This window comes from Tachypleus tridentatus, chromosome 11 (assembly GCF_004210375.1).
Source record: "Tachypleus tridentatus isolate NWPU-2018 chromosome 11, ASM421037v1, whole genome shotgun sequence".
NCBI lineage: Eukaryota > Metazoa > Arthropoda > Merostomata > Xiphosura > Limulidae > Tachypleus > Tachypleus tridentatus.
In genome coordinates, this window is record NC_134835.1 from 37,961,876 (window position 1) to 37,986,918 (window position 25,043).

Consider the following 25,043-nt stretch of genomic DNA (forward strand, 5'->3'; position numbering starts at 1 on the left):
TCTGTTTGCTATATATTTTGTAATAATATATGTTATGTATTATTAAATATTGTATCATATTTGCACATTATTAACTTTGAAGCGTGCGACTCGTAATCTGAGGGTCGCGGGTTCGCATCCCCGTCGCGCCAAACATGCTCTCCCTTTCAGCCGTGGGGGCGTTATAATGTTTCAGTCAATCCCACTATTCGTTGGTAAGAGAGTAGCCCAAGAGGTGGCGGTGGGTGGTGATGACTAGCTACCTTCCCTCTAGTCTTACACTGCTAAATTAGGGACGGCTAGCACAGATAGCCCTCGAGTAGCTTTGTGCAAAATTCAAAACAAACAAACAAATTAACTTTGAAAATAATATTATAAACGCTGCCTAGTATAATGAAAGTGTATGTTAAACTCTCGTTTTAGTCTAGAAGTAACTAAAATAAACTTTTGCATTTCTGGATCAAAATACTTGAAATATTTAATAACCAAAGCGACAAGAATATTTTTGAAAAGAAAACATGACACAATAATATATTAAAACAACTTATTATAAATTATAAAACTAATATAAGCGGTTTATATAGAACATCTGTAGTTTTTACACCACTTACCAGAAAGCCTTAAAACAATATTAAAAACTGTAATTCAAGTTCTCGCCTCTGATAATTACTCTACTTGTAAAACTGTTTTATACTGAACATAACATAATTATCAATAGAAGACAGCTTTTGATAAAATTAATAAATTCGATTGAATATACAATAACTGGTTTCTTTCACATTATAGTGAAAATACAATTATACAGAAAAGTAAAAAAAGAGTTCGTAAAACATTGTAATTGATTTTTTGTTTACAATGAGTGTTTACTTCAGTAAAAAAATGTCTATGAAATACTATATTAAACTGAAATCTGTCTCTAAACACTTCGAAAAATTAGCATAAGAGTTTTCTGGTTCCCAACTTTAAATTTAAAACAAGGTACAACCTAGGAATTCTTTTATGTCCAAAGAAGGTTTTCTCCGTTCTTAACGTAATTATAGGACTTTTTAGAAAACCTGTCTTTGTAATCAACTACGAAGGAAGACAAAAGCAAATAATTAATACAAACTTTAAAAAAAAAGTGTTAACTGACATACTGATGACTCAACAATAAGCTTGAAGGCGTATTTATAATGAATATAAATCGGGATTCAATATCCCCAGTGAGCAGGGCCTTCATAGCTTATTGTGTAACTTTACCGAACCACTTTAAAAGTTACGATATTAAATAAATTTGATGATAGCGTTGAACAAAATTAAAATAAAGGATGATCGATGTTCTACATAGCGGTCGACATTTTAGATTTTTATCTTTCTTTTGCTGTTACTTTGCAAGAGGCCTGGCATGGCCAGGTGGTTAAGGCACTCGACTCGTAATCCGAGGGTAGCGGGTTTGAATCTCTGTTACACCAAACCCACTATTTGTTGTTAAAAGAGTATCCCAAGAGTTGGCGTTGGGTGGTGATGATTAGCTGCCTTCCCTCTAGTCTTACACTGCTAAATTAGGGACGGTTAGCGCAGATATTATTCGTGTAGCTTTGCGCGAACTTCAAAACAAACAAACAATACTTTGCAAGTATTTCTCGTTACTGTATCAACAATGTAACTTAGTCGTTTGGAAATCGAACGTTTTATTTGCCTCTAATTTAACAAACCACACTTGCTTATTTGACAGCTCGTTAAAGAATATTCATGACCAGGGCCAAAATTCTTAATCTAGAAAATGTCGGCACTCATACGTGCATCCAACAAGATTGGTTGATGTTTTGACACAAAGCTGTACAAGAGACTATCTGCGTTCTGTCCCCGCTGGAAATTGAACCCCAGATTTTAGCTTTGTAACTCTATATGCAAATCATAGATTTAAATTCAAAGGATACTCAATAATAAGAGAAGACAGAGTAAACAATAGGGAGAAAAATAAGAGAATTCCACTGTTACATAAATCTAATAATAAATAAATTGCAACTTACATCCTAAAATAAATGATAAGCCATAAATGTGTTAACTGATTATGCATTTATTGTAACGGTAGCAGGCATGTAATACTCACCGAATAGAAATGTACATACCAATCTATTAGACAATATCAATAATCATAATGTTAATACCAGAATAAAGGGAGATTTAAATAGTAACCTATAATTATTAACTTTAACTCAATAAATTCAAATGAAAAAATGTTATATACAAATATATAGTTATTAAATGACGCGACTCCGACAAATTTTTTGTATGTACATGGCACGAGAGCCATGGCATGGCCAGGCGGTTAAGGCACTCGACTCGTAATCCGAGGGTCACGGGTTCGAATCCCCGTCGCAACAAACATGTTCGCCCTTTCAGCCGTGGGAGCGTTATAATGTGATGGTAAATCCCACTATTTCTTGGTAAAAGAGTAGCCCAAGAGTTGGAGTTGGGCGGTGATGGCCAGCTGCCTTCCCTCTAGTCTTATACTGCTAAATTAGGGACGACTTTGCGTGAAAATTCAAAACAAACCAAAACAAACTCTTTCACTTTAAGACAACTGAATTAAGAAATGACCGGTAATCAGAAAGTTAAGGTTTATAAAACTTTTCACGAGTTATTGTGAGTACATAACTCTAGGTTTTTATATTTAATTTGTTTTAGGTTTCTACTCTTATAACCATATGTTTCAAGCTCCTTCACATTTCTATCGTGGCTCAGTGATAAGCTTTGAGATCTTCTATTGCTAAACTTCGGAATTCGATCCCTGTAGTGTACAAAGCACAGTTAATTCATTATAGCTTTTTGTTTTTGTTTAATTATTTTCTAACAACACAGTGATCCTAAGTTTGCAACAGGCCCGGCATGGGCAAGTGATTAAAGTACTCGACTCATAATCCGAGGGTCACGGGTTCGAATCCCCGTCACACCAAACATCCTCGCCCTTTTTTCCGTTAAAGTGTGACGGGGTCAATCCCACTATTCGTTGGCAAAAGGGTAGCCCAAGAGTTGACGGTAGGTGATGATGATTAGCTGCCTTCCCTTTATTTTTACACTGCTAAATTAGGGACGGCTAGCGCAGATAGCCCTTGAGCAGCTTTGTGCGAAATTCAAAAACAAACAAGCCTAACTTAGGGTTCTGAATTAACGTGGGTTAAAGATACCATACCAGATAATAACATCAAAACGCACAAAACGTACGTATGCTCAGCCACAAAATATGTATGCCAAACATGAACAAACACAACACCTAAACAGTTAAATAAACTACAAACAATACAAACCTAATTTCTTACAGCAGCCCACAAAATATCACGTAGCATATCATCCAGATTCACGCATAATTACACAGAGGTGCAACCTATTGCCTATAAATGTCTGCATAATTCTCCAAATTACTTTCTGAAAAATTAGCACAACCTACTGTATGTTTATTTCAGTCTCTATTTATTTCTCGTGAAATTTCTTAGACTGAGTGTAGATAATTATTTCGCTGTAAATATCTTTACGAAAGTAAGTGAGTGTTAATCTTAACATGCAATGCATTATAGGATTTCTTTATGACAGTGATAATGAATATGGATAATTGTTTTTCAAACTCACGACCAGATCAGAAATAACAATTAATGCTAAATTGTTTCATCACACTTTAATTATTTTACTGTAAGTCTTAACTATCATAGCAAAATAACATTTCAATTTAACTTTTAGTTGCCATAAGAACTGTGGGGTTAGAATATTTGTTACTGTTTGGTACCGCAATCGAGTTGGTTTGGACAATGATGACTGTCAAATTAATGTTGAATATGAAAGTGGTTAAGAATGTTTTAATTCATAAAAGAAAAAATTATGTTGAATATTAAGAGTATAATAAACAAAGAGTTCATACGAATATTGATAAGAAGAAAACATTTTAGAATTAGAACTAAAAATAAGAAAAACAATGTGAAAGGGATCGTACACAAATAGTAATATTTTCAAATTCTGTGGGTAAAACTAAAGAAACAAAATTAAGTATTATTTACTACAACACTTTTCCTAAAGTTTTTATTGCCTTTTTTTTTGATTAATAAAAGTCTTAACGATAGTTTTGTTTATTCAAAAGTGAATTATACCTCAGCTCAGCATCCAATAATGATTGCACTCCATGCGATAAAGGTCGTTGTCTAACCTACAAGTTCATAAAACTACTAACTATTTTTCCAACAATCTTGAATGAAAAACACTTTAAAAAATTACTAAAGACCTTACTTGCACAAATAATACATCATTCATTTACGTTACACAGTGTGAAATATCCAATTCCACGATGTAAGACAGACCTAAACGACTCTTATCGAGCGTTTCAACAACCATAAATCTTCTGTTAACATCAAAGAAGACCTTCCTCTTACCAGAGTCTTCAACTAATCCGGTCAATACAGGCTATAATAGTTTCAAAACTAATGCTGATAAAGAAAACAAAGAAGCTTGTTTGTTTTTTGGAATTTCGCACAAAGCTACTCTAGGGCTATCTGTGCTAGCCGTCCCTAATTTAGCAGTGTAAGACTAGAGGGAAGGCAGCTAGTCATCACCACCCACCGCCAACTCTTGGGCTACTCTTTTAACAACGAATAGTGGGATTGACCGTAACATTATACGCCCCCACGGCTGGGAGGGCGAGCATGTTTAGCGCGACCGGAATGCGAACCCGCGACCCTCAAATTATGAGTCACACCTTAAAACGCTTGGCCATGCCGGGCCAGGACAAAGAAGCCTATTGGGTTGTACCATAAATACCGTTTAATCTTGTGAATAAGTCTAGATCCTGAAATCCCTTGTCTGTGATAATAATTACTTATTTTTCAGAATTTTTCTCCTTTATTTTTACCTGTAATACTTCCTAATACTTGTTATTTAATCATAATCATTTTTAGTTTATCTATTTAACATTTTCTTATTAATCAATGTTCCTAACACATCTTTATTTTACTCAATAGTTTTCATTCGACATATTTTGTTTTTTTTATATCTGACATTCCAGTTTCATTTTATATTGCACAAAGAATATACGACACTCTTGCAACAGTCCATTGAATGCTAATCAGAATAGTTTTTTGGTCTTTTATGACGTCAGTCCATCTTTTTTCGCTTTTATCTTTACTTATTTACCCATAGTTTACTCCTAGTAAGAAAAAGTGCAACTTTCGAAAGTACTTAAACTGGTTTGTTGCTTTTAATTAAGCACAAAACTATGTAATGGACTATCTGTGCTCTGCCCACCACGGGTATCGAAACTCGGTCTGTAGCGTTGTTATGGCTCAGCATGGCCAAGTATGTTAAGGCGTTCGACTCGTAATCCGAGAGTCGCTGGTTCGAATCTCGGTCGCACCAAATATGCTCGCCCTTTCAGCCGTGGGGGCGTTATAATGTTACGGTCAATCCCACTATTCGTTGTTAAAAGAGTAGCCCAAGAGTTGGCAGTGGGTGGTGATGACTAGCTGCCTTCCCTCTAGTCTTACACTGCTAAATTAGGGACGGTTAGCGCAGATATTATTCGTGTAGCTTTGCGCGAACTTCAAAACAAACAAACAATACTTTGCAAGTATTTCTCGTTACTGTATCAACAATGTAACTTAGTCGTTTGGAAATCGAACGTTTTATTTGCCTCTAATTTAACAAACCACACTTGCTTATTTGACAGCTCGTTAAAGAATATTCATGACCAGGGCCAAAATTCTTAATCTAGAAAATGTCGGCACTCATACGCGCATCCAACAAGATTGGTTGATGTTTTGACACAAAGCTGTACAAGAGACTATCTGCGTTCTGTCCCCGCTGGAAATTGAACCCCAGATTTTAGCTTTGTAACTCTATATGCAAATCATAGATTTAAATTCAAAGGATACTCAATAATAAGAGAAGACAGAGTAAACAATAGGGAGAAAAATAAGAGAATTCCACTGTTACATAAATCTAATAATAAATAAATTGCAACTTACATCCTAAAATAAATGATAAGCCATAAATGTGTTAACTGATTAAGCATTTATTGTAACGGTAGCAGGCATGTAATACTCACCGAATAGAAATGTACATACCAATCTATTAGACAATATCAATAATCATAATGTTAATACCAGAATAAAGGGAGATTTAAATAGTAACCTATAATTATTAACTTTAACTCAATAAATTCAAATGAAAAAATGTTATATACAAATATATAGTTATTAAATGACGCGACTCCGACAAATTTTTTGTATGTACATGGCACGAGAGCCATGGCATGGCCAGGCGGTTAAGGCACTCGACTCGTAATCCGAGGGTCACGGGTTCGAATCCCCGTCGCAACAAACATGTTCGCCCTTTCAGCCGTGGGAGCGTTATAATGTGATGGTAAATCCCACTATTTCTTGGTAAAAGAGTAGCCCAAGAGTTGGAGTTGGGCGGTGATGGCCAGCTGCCTTCCCTCTAGTCTTATACTGCTAAATTAGGGACGACTTTGCGTGAAAATTCAAAACAAACCAAAACAAACTCTTTCACTTTAAGACAACTGAATTAAGAAATGACCGGTAATCAGAAAGTTAAGGTTTATAAAACTTTTCACGAGTTATTGTGAGTACATAACTCTAGGTTTTTATATTTAATTTGTTTTAGGTTTCTACTCTTATAACCATATGTTTCAAGCTCCTTCACATTTCTATCGTGGCTCAGTGATAAGCTTTGAGATCTTCTATTGCTAAACTTCGGAATTCGATCCCTGTAGTGTACAAAGCACAGTTAATTCATTATAGCTTTTGTTTTGTTTAATTATTTTCTAACAACACAGTGATCCTAAGTTTGCAACAGGCCCGGCATGGGCAAGTGATTAAAGTACTCGACTCATAATCCGAGGGTCACGGGTTCGAATCCCCGTCACACCAAACATCCTCGCCCTTTTTTCCGTTAAAGTGTGACGGGGTCAATCCCACTATTCGTTGGCAAAAGGGTAGCCCAAGAGTTGACGGTAGGTGATGATGATTAGCTGCCTTCCCTTTATTTTTACACTGCTAAATTAGGGACGGCTAGCGCAGATAGCCCTTGAGCAGCTTTGTGCGAAATTCAAAAACAAACAAGCCTAACTTAGGGTTCTGAATTAACGTGGGTTAAAGATACCATACCAGATAATAACATCAAAACGCACAAAACGTACGTATGCTCAGCCACAAAATATGTATGCCAAACATGAACAAACACAACACCTAAACAGTTAAATAAACTACAAACAATACAAACCTAATTTCTTACAGCAGCCCACAAAATATCACGTAGCATATCATCCAGATTCACGCATAATTACACAGAGGTGCAACCTATTGCCTATAAATGTCTGCATAATTCTCCAAATTACTTTCTGAAAAATTAGCACAACCTACTGTATGTTTATTTCAGTCTCTATTTATTTCTCGTGAAATTTCTTAGACTGAGTGTAGATAATTATTTCGCTGTAAATATCTTTACGAAAGTAAGTGAGTGTTAATCTTAACATGCAATGCATTATAGGATTTCTTTATGACAGTGATAATGAATATGGATAATTGTTTTTCAAACTCACGACCAGATCAGAAATAACAATTAATGCTAAATTGTTTCATCACACTTTTAATTATTTTACTGTAAGTCTTAACTATCATAGCAAAAATAACATTTCAATTTAACTTTTAGTTGCCATAAGAACTGTGGGGTTAGAATATTTGTTACTGTTTGGTACCGCAATCGAGTTGGTTTGGACAATGATGACTGTCAAATTAATGTTGAATATGAAAGTGGTTAAGAATGTTTTAATTCATAAAAGAAAAAATTATGTTGAATATTAAGAGTATAATAAACAAAGAGTTCATACGAATATTGATAAGAAGAAAACATTTTAGAATTAGAACTAAAAATAAGAAAAACAATGTGAAAGGGATCGTACACAAATAGTAATATTTTCAAATTCTGTGGGTAAAACTAAAGAAACAAAATTAAGTATTATTTACTACAACACTTTTCCTAAAGTTTTTATTGCCTTTTTTTTGATTAATAAAAGTCTTAACGATAGTTTTGTTTATTCAAAAGTGAATTATACCTCAGCTCAGCATCCAATAATGATTGCACTCCATGCGATAAAGGTCGTTGTCTAACCTACAAGTTCATAAAACTACTAACTATTTTTCCAACAATCTTGAATGAAAAAACACTTTAAAAATTACTAAAGACCTTACTTGCACAAATAATACATCATTCATTTACGTTACACAGTGTGAAATATCCAATTCCACGATGTAAGACAGACCTAAACGACTCTTATCGAGCGTTTCAACAACCATAAATCTTCTGTTAACATCAAAGAAGACCTTCCTCTTACCAGAGTCTTCAACTAATCCGGTCAATACAGGCTATAATAGTTTCAAAACTAATGCTGATAAAGAAAACAAAGAAGCTTGTTTGTTTTTTTGGAATTTCGCACAAAGCTACTCTAGGGCTATCTGTGCTAGCCGTCCCTAATTTAGCAGTGTAAGACTAGAGGGAAGGCAGCTAGTCATCACCACCCACCGCCAACTCTTGGGCTACTCTTTTAACAACGAATAGTGGGATTGACCGTAACATTATACGCCCCCACGGCTGGGAGGGCGAGCATGTTTAGCGCGACCGGAATGCGAACCCGCGACCCTCAAATTATGAGTCACACCTTAAAACGCTTGGCCATGCCGGGCCAGGACAAAGAAGCCTATTGGGTTGTACCATAAATACCGTTTAATCTTGTGAATAAGTCTAGATCCTGAAATCCCTTGTCTGTGACAATAATTACTTATTTTTCAGAATTTTTCTCCTTTATTTTTACCTGTAATACTTCCTAATACTTGTTATTTAATCATAATCATTTTTAGTTTATCTATTTAACATTTTCTTATTAATCAATGTTCCTAACACATCTTTATTTTACTCAATAGTTTTCATTCGACATATTTTGTTTTTTTTATATCTGACATTCCAGTTTCATTTTATATTGCACAAAGAATATACGACACTCTTGCAACAGTCCATTGAATGCTAATCAGAATAGTTTTTTGGTCTTTTATGACGTCAGTCCATCTTTTTTCGCTTTTATCTTTACTTATTTACCCATAGTTTACTCCTAGTGAGAAAAAGTGCAACTTTCGAAAGTACTTAAACTGGTTTGTTGCTTTTAATTAAGCACAAAACTATGTAATGGACTATCTGTGCTCTGCCCACCACGGGTATCGAAACTCGGTCTGTAGCGTTGTTATGGCTTAGCATGGCCAAGTATGTTAAGGCGTTCGACTCGTAATCCGAGAGTCGCGGGTTCGAATCTCGGTCGCACCAAATATGCTCGCCCTTTCAGCCGTGGGGGCGTTATAATGTTACGGTCAATCCCACTATTCGTTGTTAAAAGAGTAGCCCAAGAGTTGGCAGTGGGTGGTGATGACTAGCTGCCTTCCCTCTAATCTTACACTGCTAAAGTAGGGACGGCTAGCACAGATAGCCCTCGTGTAGCTTTGCGCGAAATTCAAAAACAAACAAACAAACCTAATCAAAGTATTTACGAAAGATGGATCAATTTACGATAAACGAAAAACATACAAGATTTTATTCATTTTACAGTTTCACACTACTTATTATGCAGTAAATAAATGTGTAAATTAAGGTATATTATCCTTAAATGTTTATCTTACCATACATGCACGGTAAATGCCATTAAAATGTGTTTATGTTACCTTAAGTTATTGTATTTATACAAGCAGTAGTTTTACATAAAGTTAAGTTACTCTATAGGGGTAAGAACCTAAAATAAGAAATCAAAATTTACTATGATAGAGTAGATATAGCTGCAAATCTACAATACGGTTTAAACCAACCTCGCAAATTCTAAATCCATCAAATCTGACTGTGGAAGCTAGTCTATTCTTTTGACTGTAATGGCAAAATACTAAAGACGGATCCATTATACCTTGACTTTGACTTTATCTCTCCTTCTCTCATCCCCTGGAAACATTTCTGTATGCTTGAGGGTATCGTAGTACGTTAAGTTAATCTCTTGGTAGTGGTGACATGATAAATTAACCACAAAATTGGGTACGACTAGAAAGTAAACATGAGGTCTCTTGTGTTTACAGTACTCCTTTGTATAAAAGAGTTTGGTCTGTTTAATAACTTAGTAATTAAATATTAATTTATTCAACAATATGAAAACCTTAATAACAATGTGAACCAAATCAAGTGGATGTGCAACTTGACTCATTTTTGAGAGACAAATTACATGCTTAGATATGCCCTTGAGGAAAGCCAGACAGATATAGTGAAAGTCTACAAGTAAACGTGAATTTCCAATCTATAAGAATCATTCTTTTGGAAACTATTGTAATGATCTTTTGACAGATTTATTATTGCATATTTATTTTAATATCGATGTTTTGTTTTCAGTTAAATGTATGTTTAGAAATGCATGTGAGTTAAATTATTAAATCTATATTGTGAAATTTCCGCTTATTCACTTCAGCTGTAGAAGATTCTAGAGTGTAAGAATCAACAATGTATTATGTACAAGTGATTGCTAGATTGCTAAAATTTCTGGAAACTTTACCCTCAAGCATATTAAAGGTAAATAACGCAACACGAAGAGACAGTATATATTGTTGGTTTGCTACAGTTTGTATACTACAAACCTCGGAAGCTACAACTGTGGTTAACGTTTATGAATTCGGAAACTACAGAAATTTGACCAGGAACGTTTATAGATTTCAAATATTACAAGCCATTTAACTTCAGCGAACTAACATCAGACGTTAGTATTTTAATGAAGACATTATACAACTTCAACAGTGAAAAATTCACGTGTGATCAGCGAAGAGCTAGTCAGCATCCGTTAAGTAAAGTGTAACAATATTGACTCAGAATTAATTCGCTCATCTTGAACGTTAGATACAATATTCAGTTTGAAACAAGACAGAAGACTCAATATTGTTTGTAAACCATTCATACATAAATCATTATTTGTAATAATCGTTATTATAAATTGCATTGTTGTTTCTATATTTAAATATATTTGAATTAAAAAAGAAAACTGTGTATCAATCTTGTTGGCATATCATAGATATAATACATCTCGACATTTAATTAACTACTAAATTTAAATTACAATTTAACCCAGTTTCAGGCTGTTTTAAATTGTAATAAGTAACATAAAAAATTGGAGTTTCGTAATGCGTAATAGCCTTTAAATGTCTTATTTTTAAAAATTTTGCAGATTAGTTTAAGGCGGTTGCATTCCTTCATCTTTTAAATCCCCATGTATTTTTCTAAACACATAAAAATTTGCTACATAAATGCAAAAATCTCTGCGAGGATTTATATTATTATTCATTTTTCAAGAGAGCTAGTTTAAGACTTAAGAAGTGGATCACAAGAGAGAAGGTGTAGCAATCGAGTCGAGAAACTTGACAGAAGTGTCAAAACAGCTGCGTCACCTTCTGTTCAAAGCAACTCATTTCACAGTAGAGATGTAGTCAAGATTTATAATGTCTGAACTCGGTTCATGTTAGGCATTCATTTTAATAATACTATTGAATTTAGCTTTTACAGAAAACTATTCCACATCAATAAGTAAGAAATATCACATAAAATATCTTAATTTTGAATTAGTTCCATATTTCAGAATTCAGGGTTTCTTCTAGCCCTACTATGTACGAAAATTTAAATGGCGTGAACCAGAAAAGAGCAGGGAATTGAAACAGCAGCGACATCTTTATTCTCCAAATTGTAGCTGAATACTTTATTACCACATATTTTGGTTGCTATGTTAAATAAGCTAAAATATGAAAATTCGATTTACGATGTTTGACTAGTATAATTTTGTTGTGGTGTGAGTTTTATTCAAGTTCAATTATTTACAATAAGCTGAGATATCCGTTCTTTATTTGTTTTATGAATTAGAAAAAAATGTGGAGGTGGATCTTCTACACAATATATTTATAACATGACATATTATTACGATATCCATTAATACCTCAATAAAGGTTTGGTATAAACTTTAAGATCTCAACATGTATATATCAAAAATATGGTATACAGGTCAGGATGAATTTGTATGAAGAGGTAGTGGAAAAGATAGTGGCGATAGAGGTGCTTTTTATTACCTCTTTTCAACACCCAGCTATGTATGTTTTTTTACAGAGTTCACATGATAAACGGTCATTGGCCGTAAAAATGGCTTACGGGACGAAGTTCAAAGGACAAAGTAGGAAGTGGGTATAAGTCAAGAAACAGCTTTTCATACTAGCCTCATGGTGATAGTTGGTTGTAAATGCCTCAGCTGAGTTTATGTATGATTACAACAATGACGGCCATTTGTTTCCGTTACACCTCTTCATCTGGTGTGCTAACGCACTCTCTGAGATATATAAGTGCTCTTCTGTCTTCTGTGAGTATGTTGTGTTATAGAAAATTGATTAATTTTGTGTGTGCCTGGACGTGGCGCCATCTAACAATATAGTTAATGTTAATTTATGTGAAGGATAAATACTCAATAACAGCAATAATGGAGCGGTTGGGGGTGTGAGCATTCATTGAAATGCCTCTTGTTCCAAAGTAACATCCCACAAAGTTTGGTTAAGTTTGGCTCGGCGACCTAGCAGTAGTTAAATAACATAAAGACGGATATCTATTGGCACTTTATATATATATATGTATATATATAGCCAGCGACTATAGTAACTTGTATAAAATATGGGAAAATTTAATACTAATATGGTTTGATTTTAAACTACTAAGGTAGCGCTCCAAGTCTGGTCTAGATGGTTGACTTGTTAAAGAGGACATGCGTCAACAGAGAAACTGAAACTTTTCCTTTATATTGGTATGGCTTAATATACATAGTGTAATATTAAGAACGCCTGTATGGCGATTCTTACACTCAGATATGCAAAACTTGATAAATGAAAACAAAATAGCTGATAGCCTTTGATGTCAAGCAAAATAAGCATTATTTTAAAACAAAACTAAACCTGCTTTTAAGCCACTGAACAAAGTTTTATATAAACTCGAAATAAGGAAGAAAAGATAACAGCTCACTACAATAACGGGTATTCACCCCATTCTCTATTCTTGTAATCTTGCTCACATTGGTCGAATAAAACAATACCATTCAAGTTTCATTAGCGCCCTTTAAGTCATGTGTGCGTTATAATGTTACCATCAATCCCATTTTAATGTTATTTTTATAAAGTGTTTTTGTAGTATCTTTACACTTCGTGTTCAATCTCATTATTTATTTTTTACATCCACTCGGTTAGTAAGAGATTCATTACTAGTCTCAAGTCAATATTTTGAATGATTCTCCTGTTAATGTTAGAAACACAATTTTAGAAGTTTCGCGACTATTAATACTACATGAAACATGATATTACAGTAATGTGCTCTTTTATATCATTTGGTGTTCGTGCACAAGACGAAAATATTGTTTTCCTGGTGACGATAACAAATTAGTTTATTTCTTCCTTAACGTTTGCCACAGGTTGGCCATCACTTGTACACAGCTGTAGACCTAAAGTTACAAATGATGTTTTCATTTTCAACAGAAATTTAGTCGCTAATGTTATTATAACTAACGTACAGATAAACCTAATTCTGTTCAATAAAACAACAGAGTTATAAAAAACGTAAAATAATACTGATATAAACACTTAAGTAACTTTCCACTTACAAACATTCCGGGTATTGTAGGACAACTTTAAAAGCAATTTAGAGTTTAGCGTCATCTTCGTATTTGTAGCTTCTTGTAACAAAACCTACTGAACTGAAACATTGAGAATATAATTTACAGCAATACTGTAGTTTGAACTTACAAGAAATAGTCTTGAAATTACACAGTTGTGAAATGTGTATAAATACTTGACTATGTTAGCTCATCACACAAGGAAAGTAAGAAACATGAAATTGTAGAACCATGTATAATAAACTATATCATTCTTCCTTTTGTAATCGTAATTTGGATCAACAGTAAAAAAAAAAATGTTTATTTTGTTTGTTTCTGAATTTTGCGCAAAGCTACACGAGGGCTACCTGCGCTATCCGCCCCTAATTTTGCAGTGTAAGATTAGAGGGAAAGCAACTAGTCATCACCACCCACCGCCAACTCTTGGGCTGCTCTTTTACCAACAAATAGCGGGTTTGACCGTAACATTATAACGCCCCCACTGCTGAAAAACGAGCATGTTTGTTGTGACGGGGATTCGAACCCACGACCTTCAGGTTAAAAAAGTTCTAATTATATATTTTTTTTCAAATAATGAAACTTAAATATCCAGAGTTATTAAACTGTATTTTGATTTCTGCTCTATCTTAATTTACTTTAGTCGTATTGTTAGGAACATATTCGGTATGTATGTATGTTTTCCTCTAGCAAAGCCACATCGGGCTATCTGATGAGTCTGTCGAGGGGAATTTAACCCCCTGATGTTAGCGTTGTAAATCTGTAGACTTACCGCTGTACTAGCGGGGAACACATATTGAGTAACATTCGCTTATGAAATTAAGCTCTTTAGTTTTTCTAGTTTGGTTGAGGATGTTGAGGTATTACAAAACTATTTAAATCAATTGATATGTTGGACAAATAATTGACGAACTGACATTATATACTCTTTTAATTTCAATATTAGGAACAAATATTTTCATGAAATGACTGACAAAATTTTCTCATAGTTAACTAATAGTAAATAGCTGACATTGGCACTGCAAAACAAACAAAAATTATGGAGATTACATCTTTAAAAATCAGCTTACACTCGTGTACCTTTTTCGGTATGAATTATTGACATTGTAAAACTTAAACTACACAAATCAACACATTTTTCTTAACATTCAACAACAGATGTGAAGCATTATCCTATTTCAGGCCAGATGTGCCACCGCATCCATTCGTACTCTTAGTTCTCACAACTATTAAAGGATGGTTGCTTTCAGTGTTCTAAGGATTGAAAAATTACACTTTGTAACAAATTTTTACTTTTTCTTGTTCCTGGACAGAAAGTGTTATTTCCCAATTGCTTATGCCTAAAGCAAATGGAAAATACCTATTTTTATCTTCAAACTTTTGTGACCTGGGAGCGTATAACGAAAACATGATGAGAGACTGTATTTGGGGCTTGATACGTGAAAGTGATTTACATTACAGTCGAAAATCTCGAAAAACTACTCACTTCTAAACATTTTTGTTCGTTTTTGTATAACTTTAGTATAAATACATGTAAATCTTGATTCATATGTTAATGAAAATGTGCAAATTTGCCCATTTTTACATAGAAAATAGGTTAATTTCTAAATGTTATTATCCAGGTCACAAAAGCAAAGTTTGAAGGGAATCATGATCATTTTATGTACTTTTACAACATAAGCAATTAAGAGATAACACAAACTATTCAGGAACAAAATTTGCGTTACACATTGTTATTTTACGGGGATTAGGTTAAGACCTCTTAACTTATTTTCTCTTGAAAAAAGCAAAGCAAAGGGTAGTTTTGTTTAATTGTACGAAATTATCCAAAGAATAAATAGAATGGAGGCTTCTGAATTGTGAAAATAGTGAGATAATGGAACACAACTTTTAGATTTGGAAAAGACAGCTAAGCCCCAGTTGAGATAGCTTTAGACAGAGTTATTACATTTTAGTAAATGAAATAGTCATAAATTTTATTATTCAAAAACTAATTTAAAATATATCTTTAGTTATATTTAAATAAGTTCTATTTTTTTTTTGCAGATTTTCGGTATATAGTTTGCCATTTTATTAATCACGTCAAAACATTGAAGGAATATACCAATAATTGTTTTTTTTTTTCAGGCAAAACATGCATATTTGTTAATTAACGGGTGGATTCTCATATAACTTTGGCCATGTGTGACTCTCTTTGCGGATGTCCAAGACCAGCTCAATCGGTGACGCAAATTTTTGAATAGAATGCTGCCAATTAGGGTTTTCTTCCCTATAATTAAATATTACTTGGGATAACACTACGTAACACAAATTTTGTTCCTGGATAGTATGTGTTATTTCTTAATTGCTTATGTTGCAAAAGTATAGAAAATGGCCATTATTCCCTTCAAACTTTGCTTTTGTGACCTGGATAATGAAATTTAGAAATTAACCTATTTTCTATGTAAAAACAGGAAAATTTGCACATTTTTATTTACATAAGGTGTGAATAAAAGAACATATGAATCAAGATGTACATGTATTTATACTAAAGTTATACAAAAACGAACAAAAATGTTTAGAAGTGAGTAGTTTTTTGAAATTTGCAACTGTAATGTAAATTACTTTCACGTATCAGCCCACAAATATAGTCTCCTATCATGTTTTCGTTATATGCTCCTTGGTAGCGGCGTTCAAAGTCCAGTTTATCTTGGTGGAAGCGCTCGTCTTGCTCTTCTGAGTATGCTCCCATGTTTTCCTTGAATTTATCAAGATGAGCGTAAAGGATATGGATTTTCAGGGACATCCTGCAGTCCATTTTGCCGTAGTTCTCACCAGAGCCTCAACCAGTTCCACACAATTATCGACTTTGTGATTGTCCAAGAATCCCCAAAAAACTGCGACAAAGCTGCCCCAAGCTCTTTTTCCTTTCCACTGAGCTTCTTTGGGAATTCTGTGCAATCTAGGATCTTCTTTATTTATGATCCAAAGAAAACACCAACTTTGGCCTTTGCCTCAGACAGCTCAGGGTAGAAGTCTTGAAAGTACTTCTTTTCTAGAACTGTAATAAATTGTTTCGTGAGACCCAATTTTATGTGCAATGGTGGGAACAACACCTTATGGAAGCACACTAGTGGCTTTCGCTTGACACTGTGCCTTCCTATAGAAAACTCGGCCTGTTGTGGCCAGTGCTTCCTGTTGTAGTGCGCTGCGGTGTCCATGCTGTCTCAAAGGAAAAGATAATAGGGAAACTTGGTAATGCCTTCTTGGAGACCCCTTAGGAATGCCACCATTTTGAAGTATCCGATAACCTCTTAGCCATACTCATCATACTTCAAGGCTTCTAGCAAGGTCTTGACGCTGTTGTATTCCTCTTTGAGGTGCATCGAATGAGCCATGGGATGAGACGGATACTTATTCTCGTCATAAAGCAGCACAGCTTTTGAGGCTTCTAGGTGAGCTGCAATGAAGAGGTGCCACTCTTTCGGGTTACAGGCAATTCCAATTTCCTCGCATAGACCAGATACATTGTGACAGAAGCAAAGCCAATCTTGACGAGTGAAAAAGCTTGAAAAATGTCGGTGACGCTTCCACTGACTTGCGATTTGCACACTTTCATCTAATAAATTCCACTCCTTGAATTTAGATGTCAAAAGCTCGACATTCGACTTTGTTAGACCAAGTCATTGAGGTCTCTTTGATTGGGGTAGTATGGGTTTCTTTCATCAGCTACACACCTGACATTATAATCTAAATCTTCAACGTCTACCTACTCTTCTACAACATTCTAGAAAGTTCTTGAAAATTCTTGTAAGTTCGAGAAAATTCTCTATCAGATACTTAGCACTGAATATACCTGGAATGTTTTGGAAAATAGGTAAATTTGAAAATTTCATAACCCAGCTCACAAAAGCAAAGTTTGAAGAGGAAAACAGGCCTTTTCCATTTACTTTAGGCATAAGCAATTGAGAAATAATATTTTCTGCCCAGGAAAAATAAAAAATAAAAATCTATTACATAGTGTAATACTTGAAATATGTAGCATTCGATTTTAGTATACAGTACTATCAACATTTTTGCCCAAATATCAACAGTAAATCAAATTCACTTTGCCTTTACCCTCCGTGTGCATGTATAAAGTTAATTCTGTCTTTAACCTGTGTAAACGTGTTTCTGAAAAGCCCCTTCTGAATCCCAGCACCAGTCAAAGCAGAATCACTAAAAAACTATAAACTGATCAATTAATACAAATACTTACACATTTTGTTTAAATGAAAGTTTGTTCCTTGTATGTGTTATTTTTCCTATCTGTCTTCATTTTTATTTTGTATATAACATTTCTAACTCAGCTCTTAGCAGATATTTTTGAACTTATAAAGGGAGTTTATGATATTTTGAATAGCATAGGATAAGTTTTTATTTTGCACAAAGATGGATAGCTTGTCTTTAAAGGCAAAATGGCCCTCGTTAGTAAGTCATTTTATAATGCAAATGCATTTGTGATGACGAGAAACCCACTTAAAGTAAAAATGTATTCTCAAGTCGGCTAGAATAGGTATTAAAACTTAAATTAAAATAAAATACAGAACAACATTTCGACCTTATTAGGTAATCTTCAGGTTAATCTAAAGTTTTCGTACTCATACCAGCTGTCTTGAGAATACAGATGGCCCGGCATGGCCATGCGTGTTAAGGCGTTCGACTTGTAATCCGAGGGTCGCGGGTTCGAATGCCAGTCGCACCAAACATACTCGCCCTTTCAGCCGTGGGGGCGTCATAATGTGACGGTCAAACCCACTATTTGTTGGTAAAAGAGCAGCCCAAGAGTTGGTGGTAGGTGGTGATGACTAGCTGCCTTCCCTCTAGTCTTACACTGTTAAATTAGGGACAGCTAGCGCAGATAGCCCTCGACTAGCTTTGCGCGAAATTCAAAACAAATGAGAATACAGTGCAAATACATGTTATAAAATTAATTAGCTGACTGTAATGGCATAAGGTTTTAGACCACACTGAGATATTTTATTAGTCCAATAACCAATGTTTTTATAGTTGCCGTCTAATACTTTTATTGATCTTATAAACAATTTACAAATGAAAGAAAAATTAAGAATGGCAGAACTTTTGTGCCTAATAATCACATTTTAAGTAAATTGATGTTTTGACAAGGTTAAGAGGGCGCACAATGCTTTGGCATAGCGCAGGGAACATTGTTTATCGATTGACGAAGATTATATAGGGGGATCAGTTTTATTTAATATACGTGCAAGAATAGATGATTTCATATCACTCGAATACGATAGTGATTAATTTAACCTTGGGGATAACTTATCGTAAATACTTGTTCGTTTAATAATCCCTCTTCTTTTTTTTTTTTTCCTTCAAAGGTGGTAATTATGATGTTTTTGGTGCAATTTCTGTGGGTTATCTTCACTCTCATCCTTGTGTGTGGAGGTAGGCTCGAGTTAAAGTTTAGTTAGACTAATTAATTAAGTTTAAGTTTAGTTGGTAGTTGGATTTGAAGATCACGAAATTAATAATATATTATCATGATCACTACGATAGATCGTCCCTATGCCTAAATAAAAATTGCATTATTTAATCCTGTAATTCATAAACAAGAACGAATGCCCCATTTTTTTTATTTTCTGAAACTTACGTTGCCACAGTAGGCTTTGAACATTCTTAACTTGAAACTAAATCGTACTTTGTTCCGAATTGTAACATGAATTAAAAAATTGCGTGCATTTAGCACTAAATGCACGTAAGTTTTAATCCAAGTTGTAACTCGAAGTACGATTTAGTTTCAAATTAAGAATGTACGTTTCAGGTTTAAAATGGTCAAAGTCTACTCTGCCAGTGTGGACTTAATTTAAAGAATTTCTGATTATGAATTATTGAATATCCCACAGTATGTTTAATACCCAATTCATATAGCTGTTACTATTAATGTAGTATAATTATTAATGTTACACTGCAGTGTGCAGGGGTTTGGGATAATACTAAAAATTTCCATAAGCATACCCCAAGTTGAGTATTCTTCAGTTTGAGAACCTAATGTAAAAATTATTCTGTCTTTTGCATTTATATTCTTTGTTCGGTATAACTGTTTCATATACATTCAAGTATGAAAAGCTTTGTGCGTGATGTTTAGGCTATAAAAGTACACTGAAGCATTTAATAGTGATTCTAGGTATGTGAAAAGAATATAAGTTTTTGAAATAATTACTAAACTTTGTTAAGAAAACAACTTTTGTTGTTGTCGAAAGTAATAAGTTGTAAGTATGTGTATAGCATTTACTTTTTGTTAGCATGAGTGGTAAGACGTAACTTGTATTATGTTTTTGAAGATTTGTTTGGTGTTCCAAGAATTTAAATAAATCGGTGTTTTGAATGATTGTCAGAAATTGTATGCTCTTACATTGTATTTTATTTTTATTTTGATGTGAAAAAAAAAAAATATTATTTACTGGTGGTAATACCGGAAAATTATGTTTATCATTTTATACAGTCATAAAGTTCTCATAAATTTGATTTCAGCCTTATGTTGTATGATAGTGGTTAGTGTATTTTATATGGTTGTATAAGTGGTATGCTCTTCATGGATGAAATTCTACTTTTTTCAATGCCTTTATTATATTAAAAGCATGTTAGAATTTATAATGAAAAAAAACTTTTCATATTGAAGTTCACTATTATCCTTTTACCTTGACCTTCATATTAATATATTTAATCAACACATTTTAAGAAATTTAAAGTAATTGGACATCACATCAGAAAAATCATTCCATGAGCTTATAATTTGATCAAAAATATGTTTTGAGAGAAAAGTCTACATCTAGGTATTAGCTTTTAAATCATGTTGACAATTCATAGGATGATTGCCCCATGAATTTTTTAGTAGTTAGTCCTTAGACTCTTTCCAACAAGTTGATAATCATTTTATAGCAAGGAGACTAAATTTGCTTAGAGTATTCTAAGTGAGATCTCACCAGGACTTTGTGCATTGTTAAAATAATCTTGTTCTGTACTTTAAACACTAAAAAATAAAGTTAAGCCTTGTATATGCTCTTAAGCAAAATGATTTAGGGTTTTAGTCATTTTAGATCCTTCTTCGACTATACCATTGCATCTTTCATACATGAAAAAACACCTTTTCAAATTTCTTACTGTAATTTTGAAGCAAAATGTTACATTTTTCAACATCAAAACCATTTTATGTTCTGGCTGGTTTATCAATACTCAAGAGTCTTTCTGGATAAAGAAGAATTTTCAACAGATCCAACCTTTCCTAGTATTTTGTTCTAATCACAATTAGGAATAGCACAATCTAAGAATCTATAAGAATAATGAGCAACACAAATCTTTAAACAGACTCCTGAGGTATTGAAAAGTCACATAGGCACCTTCTCAGTTGGAAGAAAGATGCCCATTTATTATCACTCCTATACATACTTTCTATCATCAAGTCATTCTTTTGTCTTTAAATTTTTCCACCAGTCTTGTAAACTAATTAATCTTTATAATAGCTTATCAAAGGCTTTCTAAAAGTAAGGATGTTATATGCAAATATTATAGTTCTTAAGTTACTAAATTTTTGTTTTTAGACATTTTTGAAATATCAATAAAGATTTTGATTACAACTTTTGTCTTTAAATTTTTCCACTAGTCTGTTTTTTTAAACTAATTAAACTTTATAATAGCTTATCAAAGGCTTTCTAAAAGTAAGGATGTGATATGCAAATATTATAGTTCTTAAGTTACTAAATTAATAATTTTTGGTTTTTAGACATTTTTGAAATATCAGTAAAGATTTTGATTACAACTTCTAGATGAACAGGATGTATCCAGTCTTGACGTATGTTAATAACTACCCTGTAACATCTGATCAAGAAAAATAAACCAGATGTGCTTTTCTCTGGTTTGCTTTTTATGTTAATTGTTTTTTATCTGTGGCACAGTGGCTTATAGAATGAATCCATTTTTTTTTTTTTTTCAAGTACAAACTTTTAGCTCATAGTTCCATTATATTATTGACTGATTTGAGATCTAATTACATTTTTGGACTTGGAAAGTTAAACCTTTTCAATGGATGTATTTGACCATGCTCAAGGTTTTGTATGTTAATTTACTCTAATCCTACCAAAAAATATTTAAATTTAAGGGTAGGCTGGTTGAGGTCCTGGTGAGTAACAAATTTAATTGAATATATGCACACCTCATGCTTTATATTGCTGGCACAGCATAGCTAATAAAATGGGGAAAAAAGGTCTCTGAGATTAAAATACTCTAATCCTGCATAAAAGAGTTTCTAGTTTTGCAGCTATTGAGGATTTTTTCCAGTTTAGTGGTTTTTTGTATGTATGTTAATGGTATTAGTCAAATAACATGGGTGAAATAGCATTCTTTTGAGTCCTGATTAGAGCTGAGTTTATAACCAAGTTATTCTTGCTCATAATTATTTTTTATGCTGGTAAGATTTGCCTTAAATTTTGTTGATGTCCAGTGGCCATAAATTTCATTCACTGAAGTAAATCTAAAGTGAAGTGTACTTTCTTCCAGGGATGCATTTTATATACATCTTACTTTGTTAATGTTTTCTTTTGTAAGATAAACTTTTCTTATTTAATATCCTTTCTCACTGCATTCCTCCTGGACCTCTTGTTGTTGTAATTTTGATTAACTTAGACTTACATTGACCAAGTGTACCTTAAAATACCACAGAGGAAAACAGCAGCAGTGTTTATGCTTTCATTCAAAAAAAGAAAGGATTCTTAAAATAAATTCCAACAAATTGATAAGGCAAGATTAATCCTTTTAAACAAAGAACATTTTAAAAGTTATTGATTGCACATAAATACTGGGATACAGACAATGTCACACCAGGTTTTGGACAAAAAAGGGCAATGTCTCACCAAAATATTTTTTATATAGGCTACCTTTTTTATTTTTCATTACTTTTTTAAAGACATCTTGAAAGTTTGTTTGTTTGCAATCTTAGGTTTGTTTGTTTCAAAGTGAGAATTATATCAGGAAAGTTACTTCAACAGTGTGTTTGTTTCAAAGTGAGAATCTAATTAGGTAATTATAACATTTTTCAAGATGAGAAATTACACGTTGTTGTAGAACTGTTGGCACTTTGTTGCATAAAATTAGCATCTCGTTAGCAAGAAATGGTTCTGTTTCAATAAAACAATTGTCAGACATTTTTCAGTCAAATATAAGAGAAACGTTTTCAGATAATGGTTGGAAAATACAAAAGACATTAAAAAAAACAATTTTCTCTGAACAAAAAATATGATGATTCAATTCATGTAAAGAAAACCTTGGAGCAATTGCCCACAATTGTAACATTGTTCAGAAAAACTTTGTTGAATATTTATGTAACTTAGAGAGAAATTTTGGTGGCCTAGTTCATTTTTCACAAATTATGCTTTATTAAAGTAACATCAAATTTTTGCAAAACTCTCTATGAATAGGAATTCGACATGGAAAATTAGTTTGTTTTAAAGTGAGAGTCATTGGTTATGGAGGTGAAACATTATCCTGTAAATGCTCTCTTTATATTAATATATAAACAATAAAAATAAAGATGTTACATGCATAGTATTCATAAGGTTTTGGCTTTATGCCTATTGGAGGAGTTGAGGTACCATGTAAATTGTGTTTAGATTAAAAGATGAGATCAACCCTTATTGGAGCACAAATCTAAAACCCTTAATTCTCACTTATGTTCAAAAGCTGGTGCTCTGTCAAACTTCTGTCATGCGACTATCCTCATTGATAGTTGTGTGTGTATGATATTTAATATGAATTTTGTACAACAAAATAAATACCAAAGATTTCATTACATAGAGAATATTGAAAAGAGAAAGAATACAGTTAGTGATTGGAGATACAAAAAAGAAATAACAAAACTATATTATTGATAGTGGGGATATTTTTTTAAAGATACTTGACAACTCGGTAAATCAAAATCTTAAATACAGCAAACATGTTGTATAACCAAAATATTATTAACAATTGGGGTACCAAAATGTGAATGAAACAACATATTAAATGTTTTACTTATAAATATTAGAATTAGCTATTCTGGTTGTCAGTTTGATTTTTGGTTTTGCATTGAGGATGCAGCTTATTCTGATTCAATTTAATACCGATCATATTTGTAACATTACTACTATTACTATTTTTTCTATGTAATGAATTGCTGAAGCATATTGTACAGGTTTCATTTTTACTTCAAAGACCTTTTGCAATTGAGCAACAAAGTCTCAGCTTTATAGCACAATAAAGTTCCATTAGTAAATGAAAGTTTCATTTATTTACCAACTTCTTATGAATGTATTTGAACTGTTTAGTTTGAAACACACACACACACACACACTCTAATTTACATTGAATCACACAATGTTTCATCACTCATGTTACAGGACACACAACTTTATACATGCCTGGTGTTAAATGTTGTTTTTTTATTATTTATTAATCTGTAGATAAAGCTGGTGTTCTAATACCAGTCATGAGTCCAAGACAAAGGTTTTCAGCAATATTAATTGGAACCTGATTTTAATTGTGTAATTCTTTATATTTAGTATTATTGCTATGACAGAAGCAATTCCTGTTGTAGGTGCACAGTTTTGTGTAGTGGAGCAATCCAGTCACTGGGTTAAGATAACCCGTAATTTGTCCATATGTAATTTTGTTTTAGTTTGATATTTAAGGTTGTTTAGGTTAACTTCCTAAGGTGAAGTATTCAATCATATTGCAGAATTTTCCTAATGTATAAAAGCCTTCAGACCTATAACAGTAGTTATGATAATGTTGGCTTTGTTGCAAATATTCCTATACTTGAAAAATTAACAATTAATGGACACTTTGAAAAGAGGTGGGGGTTCAATTTTATTTTTCTGCACCCAAAAATCTTTTGTTACACCTAAAAATTTTGTTTAATGTGCCAGGTTGGAGTTTTAAAATTTTATGACCTATGTTATATTTATTTCAGTCATTTGATTAATGTACTAAACATGGTATCAAGTTTTCTTCTACTTTTTGCTGTAACACGATGTTGCAGTTGTCTACACTGCTTGTTCTGGAACATAAGTTTGTAATCACTCATCTACAGATAGGTGACTCCAACAAACCTTGAAGCCTGTCATCACTTTTCCACAGATTACCAGACCAACCTCTTAAAAGCTATTACTTAATATCTTCAAAACTATTCACATCAAAATGTTCATTTGTATGAGAACTATGATGTAATACTTTAGATCAGCACAGTGTTACCATCTCATTTACATCTCAGTGTTCTTTTTTTTCATGGTCACTAAAAATTGGATATGAGTCTTTG

The 25,043-nt window shown here is 33.2% G+C and overlaps 1 protein-coding gene across 2 annotated transcripts in view; it reads left to right on the forward strand.

The window, feature by feature from the left end:
* The first annotated feature begins 18,869 nt into the window (after window positions 1-18,869).
* The window catches only part of LOC143231952 (basigin-like), a 44,145-nt gene continuing 37,971 nt past the window's right edge, over window positions 18,870-25,043 (forward strand). Inside the window, exon 1 of one of the 2 annotated variants that reach the window (XM_076466841.1) lies at window positions 18,870-19,147. In XM_076466841.1, the coding sequence (XP_076322956.1) occupies window positions 19,090-19,147 (58 nt within the window). In that variant the 5' untranslated portion in view covers window positions 18,870-19,089. The remainder of the gene's footprint in view (window positions 19,148-25,043) is intronic. The other variant, XM_076466840.1, reaches the window with a different exon arrangement.